At 43.8% G+C, this 22416-nt stretch overlaps 1 protein-coding gene across 1 annotated transcript; it reads right to left on the bottom strand.

The window, feature by feature from the left end:
• Positions 1-448: 448 nt before the first annotated feature.
• LOC125465944 (zinc finger protein 367-like) lies at positions 449-17209 on the bottom strand. The gene is made up of 5 exons (XM_048559973.2): positions 16893-17209; positions 13174-13324; positions 5908-6027; positions 5458-5599; positions 449-3901 (listed from the first exon to the last, which is right to left on the bottom strand). Exons 1-5 carry the CDS (start codon positions 17136-17138, stop codon positions 3679-3681), a joined length of 882 nt encoding a protein of 293 aa, XP_048415930.1. The 5' UTR covers positions 17139-17209; the 3' UTR covers positions 449-3678.
• Between the last annotated feature and the right edge of the window lie 5207 nt (positions 17210-22416).

The following is a 22416-nucleotide window of genomic DNA, read 5'->3' as shown; positions in this document are numbered from 1 at the left end:
AAAGGGCAAAAAAAAAGGGCATTGAGTGCCAGGTACAACCCCATTCCTCCAATCAACTTTAAACAGCAGATACTGTCTGGTGTTAGCTCTTTTGATTTCTAATTAAAAACCATCTTAAATCTCAAATCTAATTTTAAAAACCTTGATTTACCAAAAAGGAAAACTGCACTTGAGCTAGTCTCCTAGTCTGGACCATTTATTTATAGCTTAAAGAACTTCTGGATAAATTTGCACATCATTTTCTGCAAACCCACCCCTTCACCATTAATAAATGTGTTATACACTATTTGAACTGAAACACTAGCAGCCTTCAGTCTTACTGAACTGCTGTACAAGTTTCTCTTTATACCAACACCAACACCCACCCCCACCCCCCCACCACCACCCAACCCATTCCTTCATTGAGGAACATGAGGATTTTCAAAAAATCATTTCCAACAACCCTATCTCAAAGGAATTTCTCCTTTCTCACTTCATCCCCCCACCACACACACACACACACAAAGTGATATCTCACTGTTTTCATTAGTCAGATCATATTTTAACATCAATGTTTATTCCTCTTGAACCAGTGGAGAAAATTCTCCACTCACATCCATATCCCACACATAATGGGCATTCAGTCAATTGCCAAACCTCAAGTCTCCCCTTTTAGAAATGGAAGTGGTTTGACATGTAGTGCAAATGTATAAGTTAAATAGCCTCTACCTTTTCAAAGGGTGACTTGCAGTAGAAGTCACAGGGACTATAGTGAGCAGGGTGAAAACAAAACTTGTCAACAAACCCACCTCTACACCCAATTTCTTCTGACCTTGTTAAAGACTCATCTAAAACAAAAAAAAAATATAGTGCCATTGCTGTTATGCAAGCTAAAAAGTCAGTTCCGGATTTTGTGAACAAGCTCAAAAGAACTGAATATTCGGGCATCTCTTCTAGCTCTCTCCCCATCCACTGAACACAACTCCGACATCCACCCCCATTCTCAGTCTCCCTGGCTCTTCATTCTACTCTTCAGATTGATTTCTCCACTTCCTCTCCATGTCTGTTTTCCCCTCTTGTTCTCTCCTCCATGACTCCCAACTGCTCTTTCTGCTCCATTCCGCTTTTCCTTATCCTACTTTGTCCCGGTGCTCCTCTTCAACTTCAAAATCACACATCCCTTTTCTGCCTGTTGTCCTCCTCATCCTCTGGTGCACCATTATCAACCGCTCCCCATGGCCCTCCTATTTCCCCAACCCTTGCAACACTATGGGAAAGCACTGATAGAGATTTTTTTTCACTCAATTAAAAAGGTGCAGAATAAACTGACAATCAGGTGCAAATTTGAGGCATTTAGAGGGTAGAAAAATGGAGAGTCTTCTCCTGGTCTGGGAGTTAAATTTAATTCTTCTTTGGATCCTCTTTGTCTTTATAATCTCCCATCATTTTTAAATTGAGACAGAATGTGAGGACCCAGGTTGTAAAACTACCAGTGTTACTAAATTGGCTTCAGTTTTCAATTTGCCTTAATGTAACACCAACTTTGTGTCAGCTCCTTCCCTTTCCTGAAGGACAGAAGATGAGCAATAAAATAAGTTTAGAAGCACTGCTCAAAAAAGCTAAAGCATCACATTGCCCATAGTCCATATTCACATCTGTCAAGCAATAAACATGCAACTAGGTAAAGTTGTCATAATCCCAGAGAACCATACAGCTGCTCTCTCATTAGAGACAAATGATCGCAAGTTTAACCCGAAGGCACCATACTTCAAGCGAGGAGCAAGGTTGAGAAGGCAGGGCCTTCATAAAAACCTTAGCTGGTGCAGGAATTTACATGCATTGTTGGCACCACTCTGCATTGCAAACCAGCCTTCCAGCCAACTAAGCTAACTGACTCTCCGTGTGTCTACAAGTTGGATAAGAGAAAGGAAAATTGTTAATGATTAACACAAGACAGATTTGTAATTATTGGGAGTGCTGTTAAGTGCTGCAGTTTCTATGTGCATCAGTAGGTGGCGATGAATTCTGACAGTTTACATAAAGAGAGACAGAACTGGAGTGCTCAACACTTTTCCACTGACTGCACCAGCAGATGGCTTAGTTCTGCCATTATTCAGCTCATCTTGCAGATGCATTCTATTTTGCTCAAGGAGCACACAATTTATAGACAGTCAATGTGGCGTTTTATAAATTCTTACTTGAGAAATAATTCCAGACTGACTCCAAACAAAAAAAAACGGATTCTAAACAAGGCCTCACACTTAACATGCAGTGTCTGACCTAAAATGTCACCTCTTCTTTACACAGATAAAACCTTTAGTTCTCTCAGAGGTGTGACCCTTTGATTTTTTAACTTCTAAATTCTGTGTCTGATACTACCCCTCTTACAAACACCTGAAGGAGCAAGGCTCGAAAAGCTTGTGTTTTCAAATAAGCCTTTTGGACCATAACCTGGTGTCGTGTGATTTCTGACCTTGTCCACCCCAGTCCAAAACAGCACCTCCAAATCACAGCTTATCTTCACAGGTTCACACCACCCACTGAAGTGGAAAACATCCATGAATACCCTTTCGGATTCAGATAAGCATCTTTACCCTGGACTCAGAGGGGTTGTGGATTGAAGCCCCAATGCAGTAGGTAACCCAGGCTGAAACTCTAATGCAGTGTTGCGAGTGTGGCACTTGCAGAGGCTCATTTTAAAATATGAAAGCTGAGGTTCTGTCTGTTCTCTTGGGTGCACGTAAAAGATCTCACTATTTTGAAGCTGCTCAGTGTCCAGGTTAATATTTCTCCTCTAAATGAGAACTGATCTGGTGATTACCTTATTGCTTCTTAGATATTGGCCCACCATATATTAATACACTTCAAAAAGGATCCAGTTGACTGTAAAGCTATTATGATACAGTGACTCAGTGGTTAGCACAGCTGTCTTACAGCACCAGAGATTAGGGTTTGATTCTACTCTTGGGTGACTACACAAACTCCACACGTTCTCCCCATATCTGCATGGGTTTCCTCTGGGTGCTTCCGTTTCCTCTTACAGTCCAAAGATGTGCAGGTTAGGTGGATTGGCCATGCTACATTGCCCGGAGTGTCCAGGAATGTGCAGGCTAGGTGGATTAGCCATGAGAAATTCAGGGTTACAGGGACAGGGGACATTCTTTAGAGTGGACATAATGGGCTGAGTGGCCTGCTTCCACACTGCAAGGTTCTACAATTTTATAAAATACAAGCTCTGACCTTCGAGCCACAAAAACTCCTGAAGCTAAGCACAATAAGCATTAGCTCCGCAATGTAAAGGATCATTGCAAACTGTTCTACTCTGATACACATACTGTTTCTTTTCAAAACTGCGTATTTAAAATTTGTTTTTAAAATGGTGACTGAGATAGTATTTTTTTGTCACTTATAAGCAATGGGGTCCCAGCTAAAACATGCTTAAAAGAAAACAGCAAATGAGCAACCAGAGGAAGATGCAGCTTTGACAAGGGCCAAATAAGAATCTTCACTCTTGCTGTACGACAGCTAAGGCCAACACCTATAAACCTCCAAGAGCTCCAGTCAGAGAGATTGGTCCACAGGCTTGAGCTCAAAGAGACACCATGCACTGGACTCGCTTGCCACTTCTGGTTCCTCGTCCCCATCCCCACTCTGCAAAGTTTGGCTTGGTGAGGGGGTTGGGGGAAAGTGGAAGGCTGATCAGTACAGCTGATCCGTGGAGAGGTTTGCCAGCTGGATAAGTGCCAGTGCCCCGTGCCACCGCTCTCTCTGTTCCTGCAGGTGTTGCCCGGTATAGCACTGTTCCTTCTCCTCCTCCTCGTCCTCTCGGTTGTTCATTGGGTTTTTCTGTTCCTGGTCAGATTTCTGGCAGCCTGCCTCTTCCTGCGCTGGGACTGGACGCTGTTCTCGACTCTGCCAATACCTGAGAAAAACGTTCACACATTCAGAGATCTCCAGTTGGACAAAATAAGCAGCAGCAAATCCAAAGTTTGGTTTAACGACTGCACTGTCCCCACTCTGGCCCCTTTAAGGCTAATTTTCTGTAATTATGGCTCCCTCCAGCCTGTAAATTTTCTTAAGCGTCATAACTGATAAATTCCCGACACTGTAGCAGTGTGCTGCAATCCTAATAATACTGCAACCTTGCAGCAATTTTGATTAGAAAAGCATTGTTTGAAATCTCAAACCTCAAACTTTGTGGTCTCAAACTCCAGTGAACAGAAAGTGGGTACAGGGCTACTGAGTTGGATAATCAGCCATGAGAATATTGAACTGTGGTATAGACTTGGAAGGCTGAATGACTTGTCCCTGCTCCAACTGACTATGTTTAATAAGGAAAGCACATTTTGACGGAAAGGGAGGAGAACTTGCATTCAAAGGAATGGTAAATGGAAGGTCTTAAAAATAAGTGGAGGCTAATAAATTCAGCAAGGAACGCAACAGAAATGACTTTACGCGGCAAGGGGTGCGAATTTTTCTTCTTTATTCGTTAACAGGATGAGGGTATCGCTGGCTAGGCAGCATTTATTGCCCATCTCTAATGGCCTAGAGGGCAGTTAAGAGTCAACCACATTGCTCTAGGTCTGGACTTGCATGTAAGCCAGACCAGGTAAGGATGGCAGTTTCCTTCCTTACAGAAGATTAGAGAACCAGATGGGTTTTTCCAACAATCGACAATGGTTTCAGGGCATCATTAGTTTCTTCATTCCAGATATTTTTTTGAACTCAAATTCCACCATCTGCTGAGGCAGGATTTGAACCCCGGTCCCCAGAATATTATCTGGGTGAGCCTATGGAACTCAGTGCCACAGAAATCAATCAAGGCCAAAACATTGTCTGTTTTTAAGCAGGCTAAGGACCAAATGGCCTACTTCTCCAATCTTCTATGAGTTTCTTCACTCCAATTATAGAGAAGGTTTGGAATTCTTTACTCCAGCAGGGTGCTGAGGCCAAGTCACTGAGTAAAAACATTTTGCTCCCAGCAAGTTAAGAGATGCACTTGGAATGCACTTCTTGGAAGCGTGGTCGAGGCAGATTCAATTGAGGCATTGGATGGTTTTGGTAGGAGATTGGCAGCAATAATAGTCAGACTCGATAATAGAGTTGGCGCAGGCATGTTGGGCCAAAATGCCTCCTTCTGCACCATTTATAACAATGAGCAGTAGATTTCCAGATATTGAATATAGCAAAGAAAATGGGGATAGTACGATGGGTTGAATGGCATGCTCCTGTTCCCAATCCCATGTTCTTGTACTGTTTGGAAAGAGGCGACACTGGGTGAGGTATGTAGACAGGTGCACAAAACCCCAGCACTCCCTGCCAAACAGGCCGCAGATATATCTTCAGCACGTTCCCAGAGGGCAGCTCATTGCCTCTTTCTTTGGGGAGATTAGTTATGGGCAATAGATGCCATAAACAATCAAACAAATACATTCACATTTTAGTTATTGGAGGAGGGAAGAGAGCTCAATATCTCACTTTGTTAACCACTCCACTACTGCCTTGTCTTCTTCAACCACCGTGACCTGGCCTTGTTCCGTTGTACCTTCATGCCTCCTCAGCCGGGCATACGGGTGTTTTGCGCAGTGCCGATTGGCATGAGTAAACTTGCTGACACAGCCTGGAAAGAATTTACAACATTACTTTATTAACAAGGGGATACTGAAGCTGTGCCTCATCGGTACAGAAATGCAACAGCACCACATTTCTCAGGCTAAAAGCAGACGCATTAAGTTCATTCAAAATTGGCCTCTCCAGAGCAAAATGTGATAATAAACTGGGAGCATCCTCACATGGAGCAGACTCAATCAATTACATTTCAGGTGAATAAACGTACAACTTACATTTTATGTAGCATTCTCAACACACTTCAAGGCGGTCAAGAAAAATTGCCAAACAGAATTGGGCCCCAATCCAAATATGACTCACCCGGCTCGGAACAGATGAAGGGTTTCTCTCCTGTGTGCAGGCGTTGGTGCGTCTTGAGCTGCCCGCTCTGCACGAAGGCTCTCCCACAGCTTGGGTAGTCACACACATACGGCCTCTCACCTAAACACCGCACAAACAGGGAGAAAGAGAAAGGAAGAAGTACTGAATGGTGGGATTTTTGCCAACTTCAGGACCTAAAGGGCAACAATTTTTTTTTGGGGGGTTGGGGAGAAGAAAAACAACTAAAATCAGTAAACGTTAAGACAATTATCTATCCTTTTATGAAGTTTTTTGAACAGCCAACAATTTGAGGCTTTTTTTTTTGACTGGGCCTCCAATGGAGTTGACTTCTTGCAAAACTAAGCCACAGCTATCTAGACTGCACATGCTCTCACCCACCTTCCTGCAAAAAAATGCAATTCCCTGCTCCCACTTCCTCCAACTCAGCCGCATCTGCTCCCAAGGTGGGGCATTCCACTCCTGAAGACCCCAGATGTCCTCGTATTTCAAGGACCGCAACTTAACCCTCCACGGTGGTCAAAAACACCCTTGACCGCATCTCTTGCGTTTCTCGCGCCTTAGCCTTCACACCCCCTCTCCTCAATAAAAACAAAGACAGAATTCCCCTTGTCCTCACATATCACCCCATTAATCTCTGGATTCAACGCATCATTCTCCGCCACTTCCACCACCTGCAATCTGACCCCACTACGAAGGATATATTTCTCTCCCCACCCTTATCTGCCTTGCAGAGGGGCTGCTCTCTTCTACTCTCATTTGCTCCACACTCCCCACCAGCCCTGGCACTTTTCCCTGAAACCGCAGGAAGTGCTACACCTGCCCCTACACCTCTCCCCTCACCCCTATCGCAGGACTCAAAAAAACCTTCCACATTAAACAGATGTTCACTTGCACATCCGTCAACGTGGTCTTTTGCATCCGCTGTTCCTGATGTGGCCTCCTCTACATCAGTGAGACCACGGGGAGGCTCGGAGATCGCTTTATACAGCGTCCGTGCTCTGATCTCGACAAACGACAACACCTCTCCCCGCCCCCACCCCCCCAGCCACAAAGCACTTCAACTCCCCCTCCTGTTCCCTGGACAACGTGTCCATCCTGGGCCTCCTCCAGTGTCACAACGACGCAACCCGGAAACTGGAGGAGCTGCACCTCATATTCTGCTTTGGGAGCCTACAACCCAATGGTCTCAATGTGGACTTTACCAGCTTCAAAATCTCCCCCCGGCCAGCCTCATCCCAAGAGCAACCCTCCCTCTCATCCCCGCCTGTCCATCTTTTCTCCCACCTCATTGACCAATTCCCACCACTGCCTACCTGCCATCACCAGCCCACCTACCTTTCCCAATCCATCCCCTCGCTCTACTTATTTCAGAGCCCCCTTTCCCTCCCCCAATTCTGAAGAAGGGCCCTGACCCGAAACACCAGCTTTCCTGCTCCTCTGATGCTGCCTGGCCTGCTGTGTTCATCCAGCTTCACACTTATCTCTGACTCCAGCATCTGCAGTTCTTACTATCTGTTAAGCAAACATGTTTGCCCAGTTCAGCTTCTGATCATAGGGTCTGCAATGTGTTGTGGAGCGCTGATTTCTAGATTTTTCAAATAAAAAAAGACAAAGGACCTATTGTCGCAAGCTGGTCTGTGTTTTGGGTCGGTCCCTTTCTAAAGGGGGCCAGGCACTCAGCCTGAAAGATGCAGCAAGGCTACCAAACCCACTTTAAATGTTGTTAACAACAAGCAGCGGCAACCAAAACAAAAAGAAAATGAACAAATGCGTTGTGGTTGAGAGGCTTGCACAAAGGCTCAAAAGCCCAGAGTCAGACAGCAAGGTGAAGAGGAGTGAAAGTAATGAACTGCAGTCACAGGTAGAGCCCCTAGCTGAAGTTCCTAAAACACACTACTCCAGATTCAGTTGGAGGTCATCAATTAAGATCAAGTAACCTCAGTACAAAACTAGAAATCAAATCTTCTAACTGCCTGCTGCACGTGACTCAGCGACATTGTCCAAATGAGCTAGGGGAAAAATCTCAGCATGACTTCTTAAAAAAAAAGCAGAAGCTGCTAGAAATTAGAAGTAACAAGATATCTTGGGGGAGGGAAAGTTTAACATTTCAGGCAGCATCTTTGGACAGATTACCAGTGGATGTTTCAAATCACTGACCATGAATAATTCTGATAAAATATCACAGTCCTGATCCATTAACCTGGTTTCTTTCTCCATGCCAAGAATCTGCTGGGAGGTGTTCTGCAAAGCGGTCTCCAAGCCTCCGCTTGGTTTCAAACACCTCCGCTCAGTTCGCAACAAACAACTGCACCTCCCAGTCGCAAACCATTTCCACTCCCCCTCCCATTCTCTAGATGACATGTCCATCATGGGCCTCCTGCACTGCCACAATGATGCCACCTGAAGGTTGCAGGAACAGCAACTCATATTCCGCCTGGGAACCCTGCAGCCTAATGGTATCAATGTGGACTTCACCAGCTTCAAAATCTCCCCTTCCCCAACTGCATCCCTAAACCAGCCCAGTTTGTCCCCTCCCCCCACTGCACCACACAACCAGCCCAGCTCTTCCCCTCCACCCACTGCATCCCAAAACCAGTCCAACCTGTCCCTGCCTCTCTAACCTGTTCTTCCTCTCACCCACCCCTTCCTCCCACCCTAAGCTGCACCCCCATCTACCTACTAACCTCATCCCACCTCCTTGACCTGTCCGTCTTCCCTGGACTGACCTATCCCCTCCCTACCTCCCCACCTATACTTTCCTCTCCACCCATCTTCTTTTCTCTTCATCTTCGGTCCGCCTCCCCCTCTCTCCCTATTTATTCCAGAACCCTCACCCCATCCCCCTCTCTGATGAAGGGTCTAGGCCCGAAATGTCAGCTTTTGTGCTCCTGAGATGCTGCTGGGCCTGCTGTGTTCATCCAGCTTCACACTTTATTATTTTGGATTCTCCAGCATCTGCAGTTCCTATTATCTCAGTCAAAAGATTGACACTGTTCTCTACAGCAACAGCAAAGGTGCAGAGAGCTGTACTGCACACTTCCAAGATTTTAAAAAAATCCAACTCAAAGTTAATTTTCAGGGAAAACGCCCAGAGTTTTGAGAGAGAGTTTTTTTCTAAAAAAAAGTTTTTAACTTCTATTGTGCTTTGAGCAATTCTGAAGTCCTTGGAGGGAGATGGTTGTATAGTGCACTGCTTCTGAGAAGGGGCAAATATAAAGATTATGAAGGGTCATTGAGTGGGATCGTAATTTTAAGGGAAGGGCAGGAGGCTTAGAGAGGATTTGAGGGAAAGATTTTTCAGAGGGTGGTGGAAATCTGGAATGCACTGCCAGAGAAACAAAACCACGTACACGAAGGTTGTGAGGATGAGCAGTTGCAACATCATAACATTTAAGGGTATGGGTCTAGTGTGGGGAAAGTGGGCCTAGTGTATATAGGTCAGCATAGGTCTGATGGGTTGAAGGAACTGTTCTGTGCTGTATGACTGTACAGCAAAACTAGATTACCTTAGAGTGTGAGGAGATAGCAATTGTCACAAAATAGAATACAAAACTTTGAGAGTTTACTTAAAGCTCAGTATTTTTAAGTTCTAGTGTATGAGAAATCCTGGAAGTAGCTATCAGTATTTCCAGTCTTGCAATTAAAGTCAGTTACCTTCAGCTTATATAGAGGTGTTAGAAAGAGGTATTTTCTCTAGTGTGGCTACTGTACAAGGTTTTTTATAAATTTTTAAGGGCATGCTTTGCAATTCATCAGATAGATAAAATAAATATTTAGCTTATTTTATTTTACCTTAATTTATTTTGGTTAATAAGCTTGTGTTTTACTGTTAAACTAAAATCTGCAACATCGCAGGGTTGTGTTTCAGTAAGGGACCACCTCGTTAAAACCAAAACAAAATACAACACAATTTTTCAGAACGGGGTTGGCTCAGTGGCTAGTCCTGCTGCCTTACAGCATCAGGGACCCAGGTTCGATTCCACCCTTAGGCAGCCATCTATGCTGAGTTTGCACATTCTCCCTGTGTCTGCGCGGGTTTCCTCTGGGTGCTCTGGTTTCCTCCCACAGTTCAAAGATGTGCAGGCTAGGTGGAGCGGCCATGGGAAATTGCCCATAGTGTCTCAGGTGGAAAATACAGGGATAGGGTAGGGGTTTGGATCTGGGTGGGATGCTGTTCGGAAGGTCGGTGTGGACTCGACGGGCTGACTGACCTGCTCCCACACTGTAGGGATTCTATACAAGGACCTGAAGGGATACTGGACATGAAGCGGTCACTCTGCTTTCTCTTCACAGAAACGGCCAGACCTGCTCAAGCAAGAACACAAACTGCAATTTTGAACATGGTGCCAGGAGGTTGAGTGTAAGAGGGTTGTATGATAAAGGAAGGTGTTCTTTTGCTTTTTCCATCCTGAAAAAGTTAGTTATTATTCCCCTAAGATGATGAATCTACCCATATTATGACTGCCTGGTAAGCAGTTAAAGTGCCTGTCCTATTAAACCTTAAGACATTTTTATGCACATACATAAAATATGTTTGAATTAAATAAAACCGGTAATTTATCTACTTATTTTCTCTGTTTTTAATGTATAATGTAAAAACAAAGTAAGAGTCAAATTACTTGTGTTATTTCAGTAAAATACATTAAGTAAGGCAGGACAGATGATGTGTCAGAGCTACAGCGTGTTGGGGCTCCTCAATATCATCGTGATCCATGGAAAATGCGTATGCAGTGTGGATGAGCTAACTGACCATGGTACTTGAGTGAGGTGAAGAAACAGCTAAGTGGTGTAACAGGGAACAGTCGAAGGATCGATAATCTTATCTGCAGCGAGAGTGCAGAAAGCTGTGTTGCCTGACCAGTGCCGGGGTACAATATCCCTGCTCAGGGCAGGATAGTAGCTAAAGTGGGAGGAGAAGAACCTGATCATGATCTGTGTCACTACAAATGATATTAGAAATGACAAACAGAAGGTTTTGTAAGTACAAGGGGCCAGGCACCACATTAAGTTATGGAACTTAGCCACGTGCAATTTGACATAGGGCAGTAAGATTAGAGAAATCAACATTTGTCACAAAGGCTGGTGTAGGAGATTGGTTTCAGTTCATGGTCACCGATACCAGTACTGGGGAACTGGGGCCTGAGCACCTGGGATGGTCTACACCAGAACGGTGGTGGAACCAGTTTTCTAGTAAGTAGCTCAGCTAGGACTGTAGAAAGGGTTCAAAACTAAATGGGAGCAAGGAATCAAATTTGGGAACTCCCTCAGTTTAAAGGGAGCAAAGAGCAGGTGCAAGATAGTGTTTCAAACTGAAATAAGGGCAGTTATTAGGGCATGACAGCCACAGTGAGGTGTCAAATTAGTTTAAGGATAGGTCAATGGAGATGCAGCGGCTAACATTTAAAGCAAAATTCAAGACAGTATCAAACTTAAGAAAAACATAATTCAGAAGTAGGTAAGACGACTGGACAAAATATAAAACAAAACAGCACAAAAAGGACTAAAAGATGAATAAGTAGAGAAAAATAACAGAAAACTAACAGTTTTAATAATAGAATTGTTTTATTTATTGTAAGGAGAATTTAACAACGGTTGCCCTATTATAGAAAAGATGTGGATGCTTTGGAGAGGGTTCAGAGGAGGTTTACCAGGATGCTGCCTGGACTGGAGGGCTTATCTTATGAAGAGAGGTTGACTGAGCTCGGTCTCTTTTCATTGGAGAAAAGGAGGAGGAGAGGGGACCTAATTGAGGTATACAAGATAATGAGAGGCATAGATAGAGTTGATAGCCAGAGACTATTTCCCAGGGCAGAAATGGCTAGCACGAGGGGTCACAGTTTTAAGCTAGTTGGAGGAAAGTATAGAGGGGATGTCAGAGGCGGGTTCTTTACACAGAGAGTTGTGAGGGCATGGAATGCGTTGCCAGCAGCAGTTGTGGAAGCAAGGTCATTGGGGACATTTGAGACACTGCTGGACATGCATATGGTCACAGAAATTTGAGGGTGCATACATGAGTATCTATGGTCGGCACAACATTGTGGGCTGAAGGGCCTGTTCTGTGCTGTACTGTTCTATGTTCTATGAAACAAGAGTAGGAGATTATGTTTCGGTTATACAGGTCAGAAGTGAGAATACATCTGGATACTCATGAAATAAAAAGGTGATCTGGCATTAGTGGAGGTGTGGATTTGAGGCTTCAATCAGATCAGCCGTGATTTTATTGAATGGCAGCACTGACTTGAGGGATGGAGTGGTCTACTCCTGCGCCCAGTTCACGTACAACGGCCCCTGACTTTTCAATTCTTTGTCACAGCTGCAATTCCTCAACGATTATTTCAACAATAAGTTAAAAAAAAAATCTGAAGAGAGTGTGTGGAAAAATTGACATCCAAAATGGCAGGGGGTTGGGGGGGGGGGGGGGGGGGGGGGGGGGGTTGAGTGGTGGAGGAAGTGGAAAACTAATATTGGGTGACACCTCCTAAAAACCTATAAATTCACAGATATTACAAAAAAAAGTCATGTGTATGAATCACTTGGATGCTATTATCTAGTAATGATCTGGCAGTGATGCCAGAGGCCACTTAGAACCGAGGAACATATGATGGGTGAAAACTTGGCTGGGTATATAATGGAAAAAAGTAAGCAGTGGAGCTGGCTGTCCTTGAATTGGAATAAAACTCTGAAATAGGAAAGAATCAGCCTGCATTCTGTCTAAACAGCAGTTAACCTGTGAAACAAAACAAATTGCTGGAGAAATTCAGCAGTCTGGCAGCATGAGTGGAGAGAGAACAAAGTCAACATTTCGAGCGAGTGACCTTCTTTTGGTCTGGTGGTGGCGGCGGCAGCTGTGGGTCACCAGGCTGGGAATGATAACTCTGCTTTCTCTCCACCGATGCTGCCTGACCTGCCGTGTTTCTCCAGCTATTTGTTTTTTGTTTCAGACCGTTAGTACCCACTGTTCTTGGTTTCATTTTAACATCTGGTACATAGCTCCTTATCATTAGTCTAAGCGTACAAATGGAATTAAGTTTTAGATTATAGAAGACAGAACCAAAAAGGGTAAGGGTTTAACTCAACTGACACCCCAAATGGAATGAGATAGAGTAGGAGGCAGTGTGAGAAGTCTTGAGCTTGCTGAGTCAGTGAGGAGATGGGTAGGAATAATGAAGAGAATGATCATCAACGTTGTGAAACATGCATAGAAAGGATCAATGTGGTACCAGTGCTCTCCCCATTCGTGCGTACCAGTGTGTGTCCTTTTGTGCGCTTGCAATGATTTCTCTCTCGGGAAAACTCGATTGCAGACATGACAGCGAATCCGGCTAGTGGACAGACTGCCCTCGTTGATCAAATCTCGGACTATTTCTGCTCTCGGCCGGCCACGTCTCATCCCATCCTGCAACGTACAAAACGAAGGATGTCACTGAAATGCATCGACATTCCTGAGTTAGATTCAGCATCCACTCTCCAAGTCACCATTAGAAAGGGTGAGATAGTTAACACATTGCAACTGGCTTTTGTTCTAAAAGAAACAAGTGAGAATAATTAAATTACATAATGTAAATAATGGACAGGATTAGCATTCCCAATTACTATTCAAATACATCTGCCTGAAAAGGAAAGGATGGCCAGCAAACAGCTCAGAATGTCTTTGTAGCAGTGACCTTGGGAACAGCTACTGGAGGATTGTTTCCCAGATTGATTCAGTGGTAGCAATCCCACATGAAATGGATAAGTTTTGTTCTGTGTTCTGCTCCATTATTCAATAAAGACTATTCTTTCGGTGAGATTTCAGAAGGTTCTGCTTGGTCAGAAGGCTTTACTCTCTCATGGGCTGAGGCCATCACTGACAAGCCTAACATTTATTGCCCACCCATAATTGGCCTTGCGCTGACTTGCCTGATTGGCTACTTCAGAAGACAGTGAAGAAAAGTCAAACGCATTGTTGTGGATCTTGAACCACGTGGGCCACACAAAATATGGATGACAGCTTTCCTTCCCAAAAAAAAGGGGATTAGTGAACCAGATGGGATTTTACAACAATTGCTGTGGTTTCAAGGTCACCATTATTGAGAATGGGCTTCTAATTGCACATTTAGAAACTCAATTTAAATTGTACCAGCTACCACAGTGGGATTTAAATCCATGATGACAGGGCATTCACTCAAGCTCCTGGATGACTAGCCTAATGACATGACCTGTTTCAGTCTGCAAGAATGTAAAAGGTGGCATTTTTTTTGTAATGGACAAGGAAGTTATCCTTATGCAGCGAAATGTTCATTTGGGAAATCAGGAGTTTTCACCCATGTAAGCCCACAAATGGTTGACCAACAGCATACTATCAGGGGCATTCCAGAATTTTCCATAAGCTTCCTGTACAATTTTAGGTGTATCTCATCCCTCATCCTGGCCAATACTCTACACCAAGATGTCAAAATTAATTATCCATTTTACTTTTGTGTATACGTGCTTGCTATTATCTGCTATATTGATTGTACAGAATTATATTCCTAGACCAACAATCCATGGAATCTGGAACTCACTGTTCCACTGACAGGGCAGAAACCCCTTTAACATTTAAGTATTTAGGTATGCCTTTGCACAAATGCACACAGGCTATGGGCCAAATGCTGGAAAACTCAATTCAAATAATTTGGTGTGTTTTTTGACTGGCACAGGTGCAAAAAGGGCCTTCATTTGTGCTTCACGATTCATCAAGATGAAAATTCTACCTACCTTGGCAGTCAAGATTTGAAAGCAATTTTTAAAAAAAAATCAGTAAGAGAAGGTTGCCATAAAGATGTTATCATTGGTAAACTTGAACTTTCACTACATTTTTTTGTAGGAAAGGAAAGCCATGACCAAATCTTAACTACCCTGTTAAGTGGTAATTTGGCTACAAATTGTTCAGCAGCTTAAACAGTGGCCACTACCACTTTCCAGGGCAACTGGGAAAGGGCAGTGATACCTGAACGCAGTAATTTTGACATGGAAGAAGGCGGTTTCATTTATCAACTCCACGCTAGCTCTCTGCAGAGCAGTCCAAACAGACTCAACATCCCACTCTACACTAGTTGCCCAGTAAACTAACTTCCCTCAAGTACCTCTGCAATTTCCCTTTTGAAATCACTCAGCCTTTCCACTCTTCAAGGCAGCGAGTTACAGATAACCGTCACTGTTTGCTCACGAAAAGAATTCTCAACTTCCTGGATCTCTGGGCACAGACTTCAAAATCCTGGCCATTTTTATATGTTTGCTGTTTGCCTCCACAATAAAAACTAACTTCAAAAGTAATTCATTAGCTTCACAGCTTTCAGAATGCTACATAAATGCAATATTTTCTTATCCCTTTGACTGCAGTAGAGGCAGAAAGCAAAGAGCATTTTAACAAGAGATTTAGGAAGGTATTAAGTAGCAGATGATGGTTTTTAAGACTGGGGAGTTGTTCTATGCTCCCAACCCAGCCTGGTACTTTCCTATGCTCCCAATCACACATACATAAAATCAGGAGTTAACCAGACACTGCAATATTGAGTGTTTTTTTTTAAATTAGTACACAGGCAGGAAAGGGGAGTTGCAACCAAGGTGAGATCAGCTATGATTATATTGAATAGCAGAGCAGGCTAATGGGCTGAATAGCCTACTCCCACTCCCAGTTCTTATGTCTGCTATTTTTTAATCCCTCATTATTACCTGCTCCCAATTATTACTAAATCAGCTTGCTCAGACGTGTTATGCCACACTTCTGGGACAGGCAGGCCTTGAACCCAGGCCTTCCGACTCAGGGACGTAAACACTGCACCACTAAAGCGTGTTCTGCCTGTCCTCAACACGTTTTCACCCGCTTGCTTATCAAGAATCCAACTGCCTCAAAAAAATTCCAGGATTCTGCTACCACCTCTTGAGGAATGGAGCTCTAAAGGCTGGAACAGGGTTTCAAAGGCTGACAGGTACAGGCAGCAGTGATGATTACCTCGCTGTAAATGAAATAAACGGAGAACTAAATTTGAAAGAGTGAAGATTGATTTAAAACTTCCCTTGCACGGAGCCCCTAGGACTTCCTCCAATTCGAATTGACGCTACTAAACATGTAACACCAACAGTAGCCAATCATATGCGGGGTGGGGGGGGGGGGGGGGCGAGGCCAACAGTGTCCCGTCTCCATGGAGATGGAACCTTGGCGCCAGCTACATTTTTGGCGCGTTCAACACTTGCAATTTCAGGCCATTCAAACGAAATTAGAAATGCGGTACTAATCTTAAATAATATTAGTTCGTTTTAAAAGGAACTCCCGACTTAAAATTTAATTATACAAGCTCACGATCGTAGAGAAAGGAGAATATGGCAAGCTATCACTTTCAAACTGGATTCAGAAAGAAAGTCAGAGACAGTGTTCCTCCAGCTCCACACAGCGTTGTATCTGACAAAGTGTTACGTAGAGCAATCAGAGAGGAAAGAAGTTATTGATCTGGAAATGGAATCGTCAGATCAGTTACACTTGTCAATAAAAGGTTGTTTTTAGTATTCTGAAATCCACGCTGGTCGTGGGTGGGTGGGTGGGGTGGAGATGAGCAACATGTGGTTTTCGGTAATCCTGCTGCCCACAAGCTATAAGTTAAAAGACGCGAAGAAATAAAATCATATCGGTCCCGAAATATTAATTGCTTATCTCTCCACAGAGGCTGCCAAATCTACTAAGGTCCCGCCGCACTGTTTACATTACAAGTTAAATATGATCTGCAAAGACTTGGAAGCGCTTTATCTCTTAACTACTGCTGACAAGTGCAAGTTTACTCTAAATGCAATCTCGCCCCTCTACCCTTCTGTCGTATTCGTATGACAGGTCAGCTATTCTCTGCATTGAGTACTAGAGGACCGTACTGACAGCCTCCTAGCTATGCAGCACATTTCCACTAAGATATATTATGCGACAGCAACAAGAAAATCCAATGGGCCTCCTTTACCTTATACGCGGCGATATCGGGACTCTGCCTGGGCGAAGCGGACCCTGTTGATCCAATGCTGGGGGTCGGACTCAAACTCATACTGTTGGAGTTTTCCGGCCATTTGCAGGGAAAAACCATTGAAAAATCCCCCAGGTTTAAATCCTCCGTACCAAACTTGGATTGGAACGGTGTGGCTTTAATAACAGAGACAACCATCCGCTTGGGAGAATTGCAACTGGCACTCCCGGACATAATGATATACATTGAACTCTCCTTCGTTTTCCAGGAGAGAAAAAAATAGATAGAAAGTCTAGATCCCTCTAAATGCTTTTACCTCTAACTCCTTTCCCGCGTAATTTTGCCTGCTGGGAAATCTTAAGAACCAATCAGACTAGATACACGAAGGAATCCCCGCGTTTTCCACCCAATCAGCTGGTGGGTTGTTGTGTGTCAACCAGGCATTTAAACTGGGTTTAAAGCTAAAGCCGTTTAGTGCAAAAAAACATGAAAATGACTCAGCCTCTGAGATCATTGCAGAGCCATTGCATCAGTTCTGAGTGTGCTTTGTCTTAGTAATAAGAAAAATATGCTCTGAAATAGTAATCCGCTTTACAATAAATTTATTCAGTCATGTCTAACCGTCTCAGGATTTTTACACTGGAGATTTTGTCTTGTTGCAAATATACATTGTGGCGCGGTGTTAGTGTTCCCACTGCTGGACCGGTTTAAGTCCGACCTGCTGCAGAGCTAAGAACCACTCTGAATAGTTCGATTAAGGCGAAAAATATGTATAATTAACATCAGCCCCATCTAAGCTGCTCGTTGGGATCAGCATCCATTAAAAGATTCAATGTCACTCTTTCTCGAAGGAATGTAGGGGAGTTTTACGCAGTGTCCTAGCTAGTTTTTAATCTCTCCACCAACAACAAAAGAATATGCTGAAGAAACTGGGCAGGTCCAGCAGAATGTGTTGAGAAAAAGAAAAACAAAGTGAACATTGAACTTGAGATAATGGGAACTGCAGATGCTGGAGAATCCGAGATAACAAAGTGTGGAGCTGGATGAACACAGCAGGCCAAGCAGCATCTTAGGATCACAAAAGCTTTTGTGGTCATCCAGCTCCACACTTTGTTATCCAACATTGAACTTGAATTATGTTGAACTTGAAATGTTAACTCATTTTGTGCTCCACAGATGCTACCAGACTTGCTGAGTTTGTCCAGTATTGTCGTGTTTTATTTCAGATCTCCAGGATCTGCAATATTTAGATTTTATTCTATAAAACAGATTACCTCATTATTATCACATTACTGTTTTTGAGGTCTTGCTGTTTACAAGTTAAATGCTGCATCTCTGATATTTCACGCTCAGGGTGGTGCATATATGGAAATGAACTGCCAGGGGAAGTGGTGGAAGTGGGTACAATTACAACATTTAAAAGGCATCTGGATTGGGTGCATGAGTAGGAAGCGTTTAAAGGGATATGCATCAAGTGCTGGCAAATGGGACTAGATTAGGTCGGCATGGACAAGTTGGACCGAAGAGTCTGTTTCCATTCTGTGCATCTCTATGACTCTATATTGTGGCATTACCGCTGTTATAAAGTATTTAATCTGCTAGGATCCTCCTTGAAATGACTGGTGGTCATGAAAGTGCTATGTAAACGCAAGTCTTTTCTTTCCCTGCACCACACAACCAGCCCAGCTCTTCCCCCCCACCCACTGCATCCCAAAACCAGTCCAACCTGTCTCTGTCTCCCTAACCGGTTCATCCTCTCACCCATCCCTTCCTCCCACCCCAAGGCGCACCCCCAGCTACCTACTAACCTCATCCCACCTCCTTGACCTGTCCGTCTTCCCTGGACTGACCTATCCCCTCCCTACCTCCCCACCTACACCCTCTCCACCTATCTTCTTTACTCTCCATCTTCGGTCCGCCTCCCCCTCTCTCCCTATTTATTCCAGTTCCCTCCCCCCATCCCCCTCTCTGATGAAGGGTCTAGGCCCGAAACGTCAGCTTTTGTGCTCCTGAGATGCTGCTTGGCCTGCTGTGTTCATCCAGCCTCACATTTTATTATCTTTTCTTTCCCTATTTCTTTTATATAGATCTTGAGTCCACCACTTTCTTCTTGGAGACCATTGCTACTCTGACTAATAATTGTCATCGGGATCCTCTCCAGATCCCCATTCTCTATGTGTGAATGCAATGGGAGGAAATATGTGGTTTGACTCCTGTGTCTTGACCAACTGATCCTGGCCTTGGGTGGTATCCCCAGAAGTGCACTTCTTGATATGGATCATTGAATAGAAATCAACTGAACAGTGCAGGGGGCCATAATCTGACTATCTACTTCTGTTCCTTGGAGGCTTAGAATTTTTGTGTTTATTTTTGTTCCATTTTATTTCAAGGGACTTCAATTATCTATTAATTAGTGGAAGCATCAGATTAATTAAATATTAAAGGGGTAGAAATCTGTTTGCCTTAGCAATGATTCCCTTGAGTGAAACTTTGGTTTTAGTTTATCAGTGATGACTTTTTAAAGAAGGGACACACATTTTTAATTCATTCATGGAACGTGGGTGTTGCTAGCTGGGCCCGGATTTATTGTCTATCTCAGTTACCCTTGAAAAGGTGGTGGTGAGCTGCCTTCTTGATCTGCTGTGGTGAATTTGCTGTAAATAGACCCACATTGCTGTTGGGGAGGCAGTTCCAAGATTTTGACCCAGTAACATGGAAGGAATGTTTCCACTGTTCCAAGTCATGTTTGGAGGGGAACTTGCAGGTATTGATGTTCCCATGTATCTGCTGTCTTTGACCTTCTAGATGGAAGTGGTTGTGGATTTGAAAAGTGCCGTTTAAGAGCTATGGTGGATTTCTGTAATGCAGCTCACTTCCACAGTCTCAGGGTAACTAGGAACAGGCAATAACTGGTGGCCAGCCCATGTCCTGTGAATTAATTTTTAAAAATATTATAGGTGGCACATACTGGTGTGTATTGGTGGTGGAGGGATTGAATGTTCATAGATGTGGTCCCAATCAGATGGGCTGCTTTGTCCTGGATGGTGTCAAGCTTCTTGAGTGTTGTTGGAGCTGCACTCATCCAGGCAAGTGAGGAATATTCTATCACCCTCTTCAATTGTGCCTTGTCAATAGTGGACAGGCTGTGGGAGTCGGGTAGTGAGTTAGCCATCTCAGAATTTCTAGTCTCTGACTTGCTGTTGTAGCTTCAGTATGTGGGTAGTCCAGTTCAGTTTCTGCTTAATGGTACCCCTCAGGATGGTGATTTTGGGGATTCAGTAATGGTAGTGACATTGAATGGCATGAAGTATTGATCAGGAGATCAATATGGGAGACACCATTGTCTACCACTTGCATAGTGCGAACGTTACTTGCTGATTATCAGTACAAACTTGGATATTACACACGTCTTGCTATATTGGATATGGACTCCTTCAGTATCTGAGTCATGAGCATGTTGAATACTGTGCAATCATTAGCAAACATCTCCACCTCTGGCCTTATGATTATTGATAAAGCAGGTGAAGATTATTGGACCAAGGACATTAACCTAAGGAACTGCTGCAGAGAACTCCAGTATTCTGGACCTACCAACTAACTTGCATATCTTTGGACTGTGGGGGGAAACCAGAGCACCTGGAGGAGGCCCAAGCAGACACAGGGAGAACACACAAACTCCACACAGACAGTAAAATGACTCCCCTCCAACAACCATAACCGTCTTCCTATGTGCTAGGTATGACTCTAACCAGTGGAGAGTTTGCCCCAACTCCCATTGACTCCAGTTTTGCCAGGGTTCCTTGATGCCACACTTGGTTAAAAGAGGCTTTGGTGTCAACAGCAGCCACTCTCACTGCACCTCTGGAAGTCCTTTTGTATAAATATTTGATTTAATACTGGTCAATATCAGCTTACTTACATAACATCTGCAGTATTTTGCTTTTATCCATCATAATGTCCAATCTCTTACATTCAATGTCTTGACTAATAAGGGCAACTATCCAATATGCCTTCTTAATCACCTTATTCACCTGTCCTGTTGCCTTCTAGAATCTGTAGACATGCACACCAAGATGCCTCTGATCGTCTGTACTTCTTGGGATCCTATCATTCATTGTGCAGTCCCTTGATTTGTTAATCCTCCCAAAATGCATCATCTTTACAGGATTAAATTCTACTTGCCATTGTTCTGATCATCTAACTAGCCGGTCTTTCTCCTCCTGTAGTCAAAAACTTTCCTCCTGGCTGTTTGTATCATGTTTGAACAGGCCGATTTAAAACCTCTATGGGTGAGATACCTCTGCAGTTCTTCTTCAAATAATCAGCCTCATGTGATGCAGTGGCAGCATCTCTACCTCTGCATTCGAAAGCCCATGTTCTTAGTCCCACTTGCTCCAGGGGTGTGGCATAACATGCCTGAGCAGATTGATTAAAAATACCTGTAAGAGGTAGGATCTATTCCTGTGGAAATTTTATCTTTTCATGAAGTCCCTTTAAGATGTGCCCTTCTGGGAAAGGGATGGAAGGGGCGCTTAACCTCCATTTAAGTACTGATTTAAACACTGAATCTTGGAATCCCTGCAGTGCGAAAGCAGGCCATCAAGTCTACACGGACCCTCCGAAGAACATCACAATGCAGACCCACCCAATCCCTGTAAACCCTGCAATTCCCATGGCTATCCCATCCAGCCAACACATCCTTGGCCATACTATATAGCCCATTGTGTCCAATCTACCTAACCTGCACATCTTTGGACTGCAGCACCCGGAGAAAACCTACACAGACACGGGGAGAATGTGCAAACTCCACACAGACAGTTGCTCGAGAAGGAATGAAGCCCTGGTCCCTGGTGCCATGAGGCAGCAGTGCCAACCACTGAGCTGCCATATACCCCCATGTCCTTATTGATTGAATATAAAGCTGGTAGAAATCAAACCCGTTGGCTACAATTCCCTAATTTCATTTCATTAGTCATGCTCCTTCAAGAAATGATATATGTGAAGGGCTCATGTTGTAGATATTCTCTAATCAGCCTGTTCATGTACATTGTGAGACAGCTCTGGAGTGGATGGAATTTGAAGCTGGCCTCTTGGTTCAGAGGGTGGAACATTCTGGAGTACTGAGTGCAGTCCTGATTGCCCTACTGTAAGAAGGATATTGTTAAACTGGAGAGGGTTCAGAAAAGGTTTACCAGGATGTTGCCGGGAATGGAGGATTTGAGATATAAAAATAGGCTATAAAGGTTGGGACTTCTTTTAATGGAGCACAGGAGGTTGAAGAGTGACCTTATTGAGGTTTATAAAATCATGAGGGGCATAGATAAGATGAATGAAAAGGGTCTTTTCCCTGGGATGGGAGAGTTCAAAACTAGGGAATATATTTTTAAGTGGGGAAAGTTTTTAAAAGTACATGAGAGGCAACCTAGTTTATACAGAGAGTGGTTCATGTGTGAAATGAAATTCCAGAGGAAGTGGCGGATGAGGTACAGTTTCAAGACTTTGGATAAGTTCATGGATGGGAAAG

This window comes from Stegostoma tigrinum, chromosome 30, assembly GCF_030684315.1.
Source record: "Stegostoma tigrinum isolate sSteTig4 chromosome 30, sSteTig4.hap1, whole genome shotgun sequence".
In the NCBI taxonomy this organism is placed as follows: domain Eukaryota; kingdom Metazoa; phylum Chordata; class Chondrichthyes; order Orectolobiformes; family Stegostomatidae; genus Stegostoma; species Stegostoma tigrinum.
Note: the sequence above shows the minus strand (reverse complement) of the source record. Positions and strands in the feature narration are given on the sequence as shown.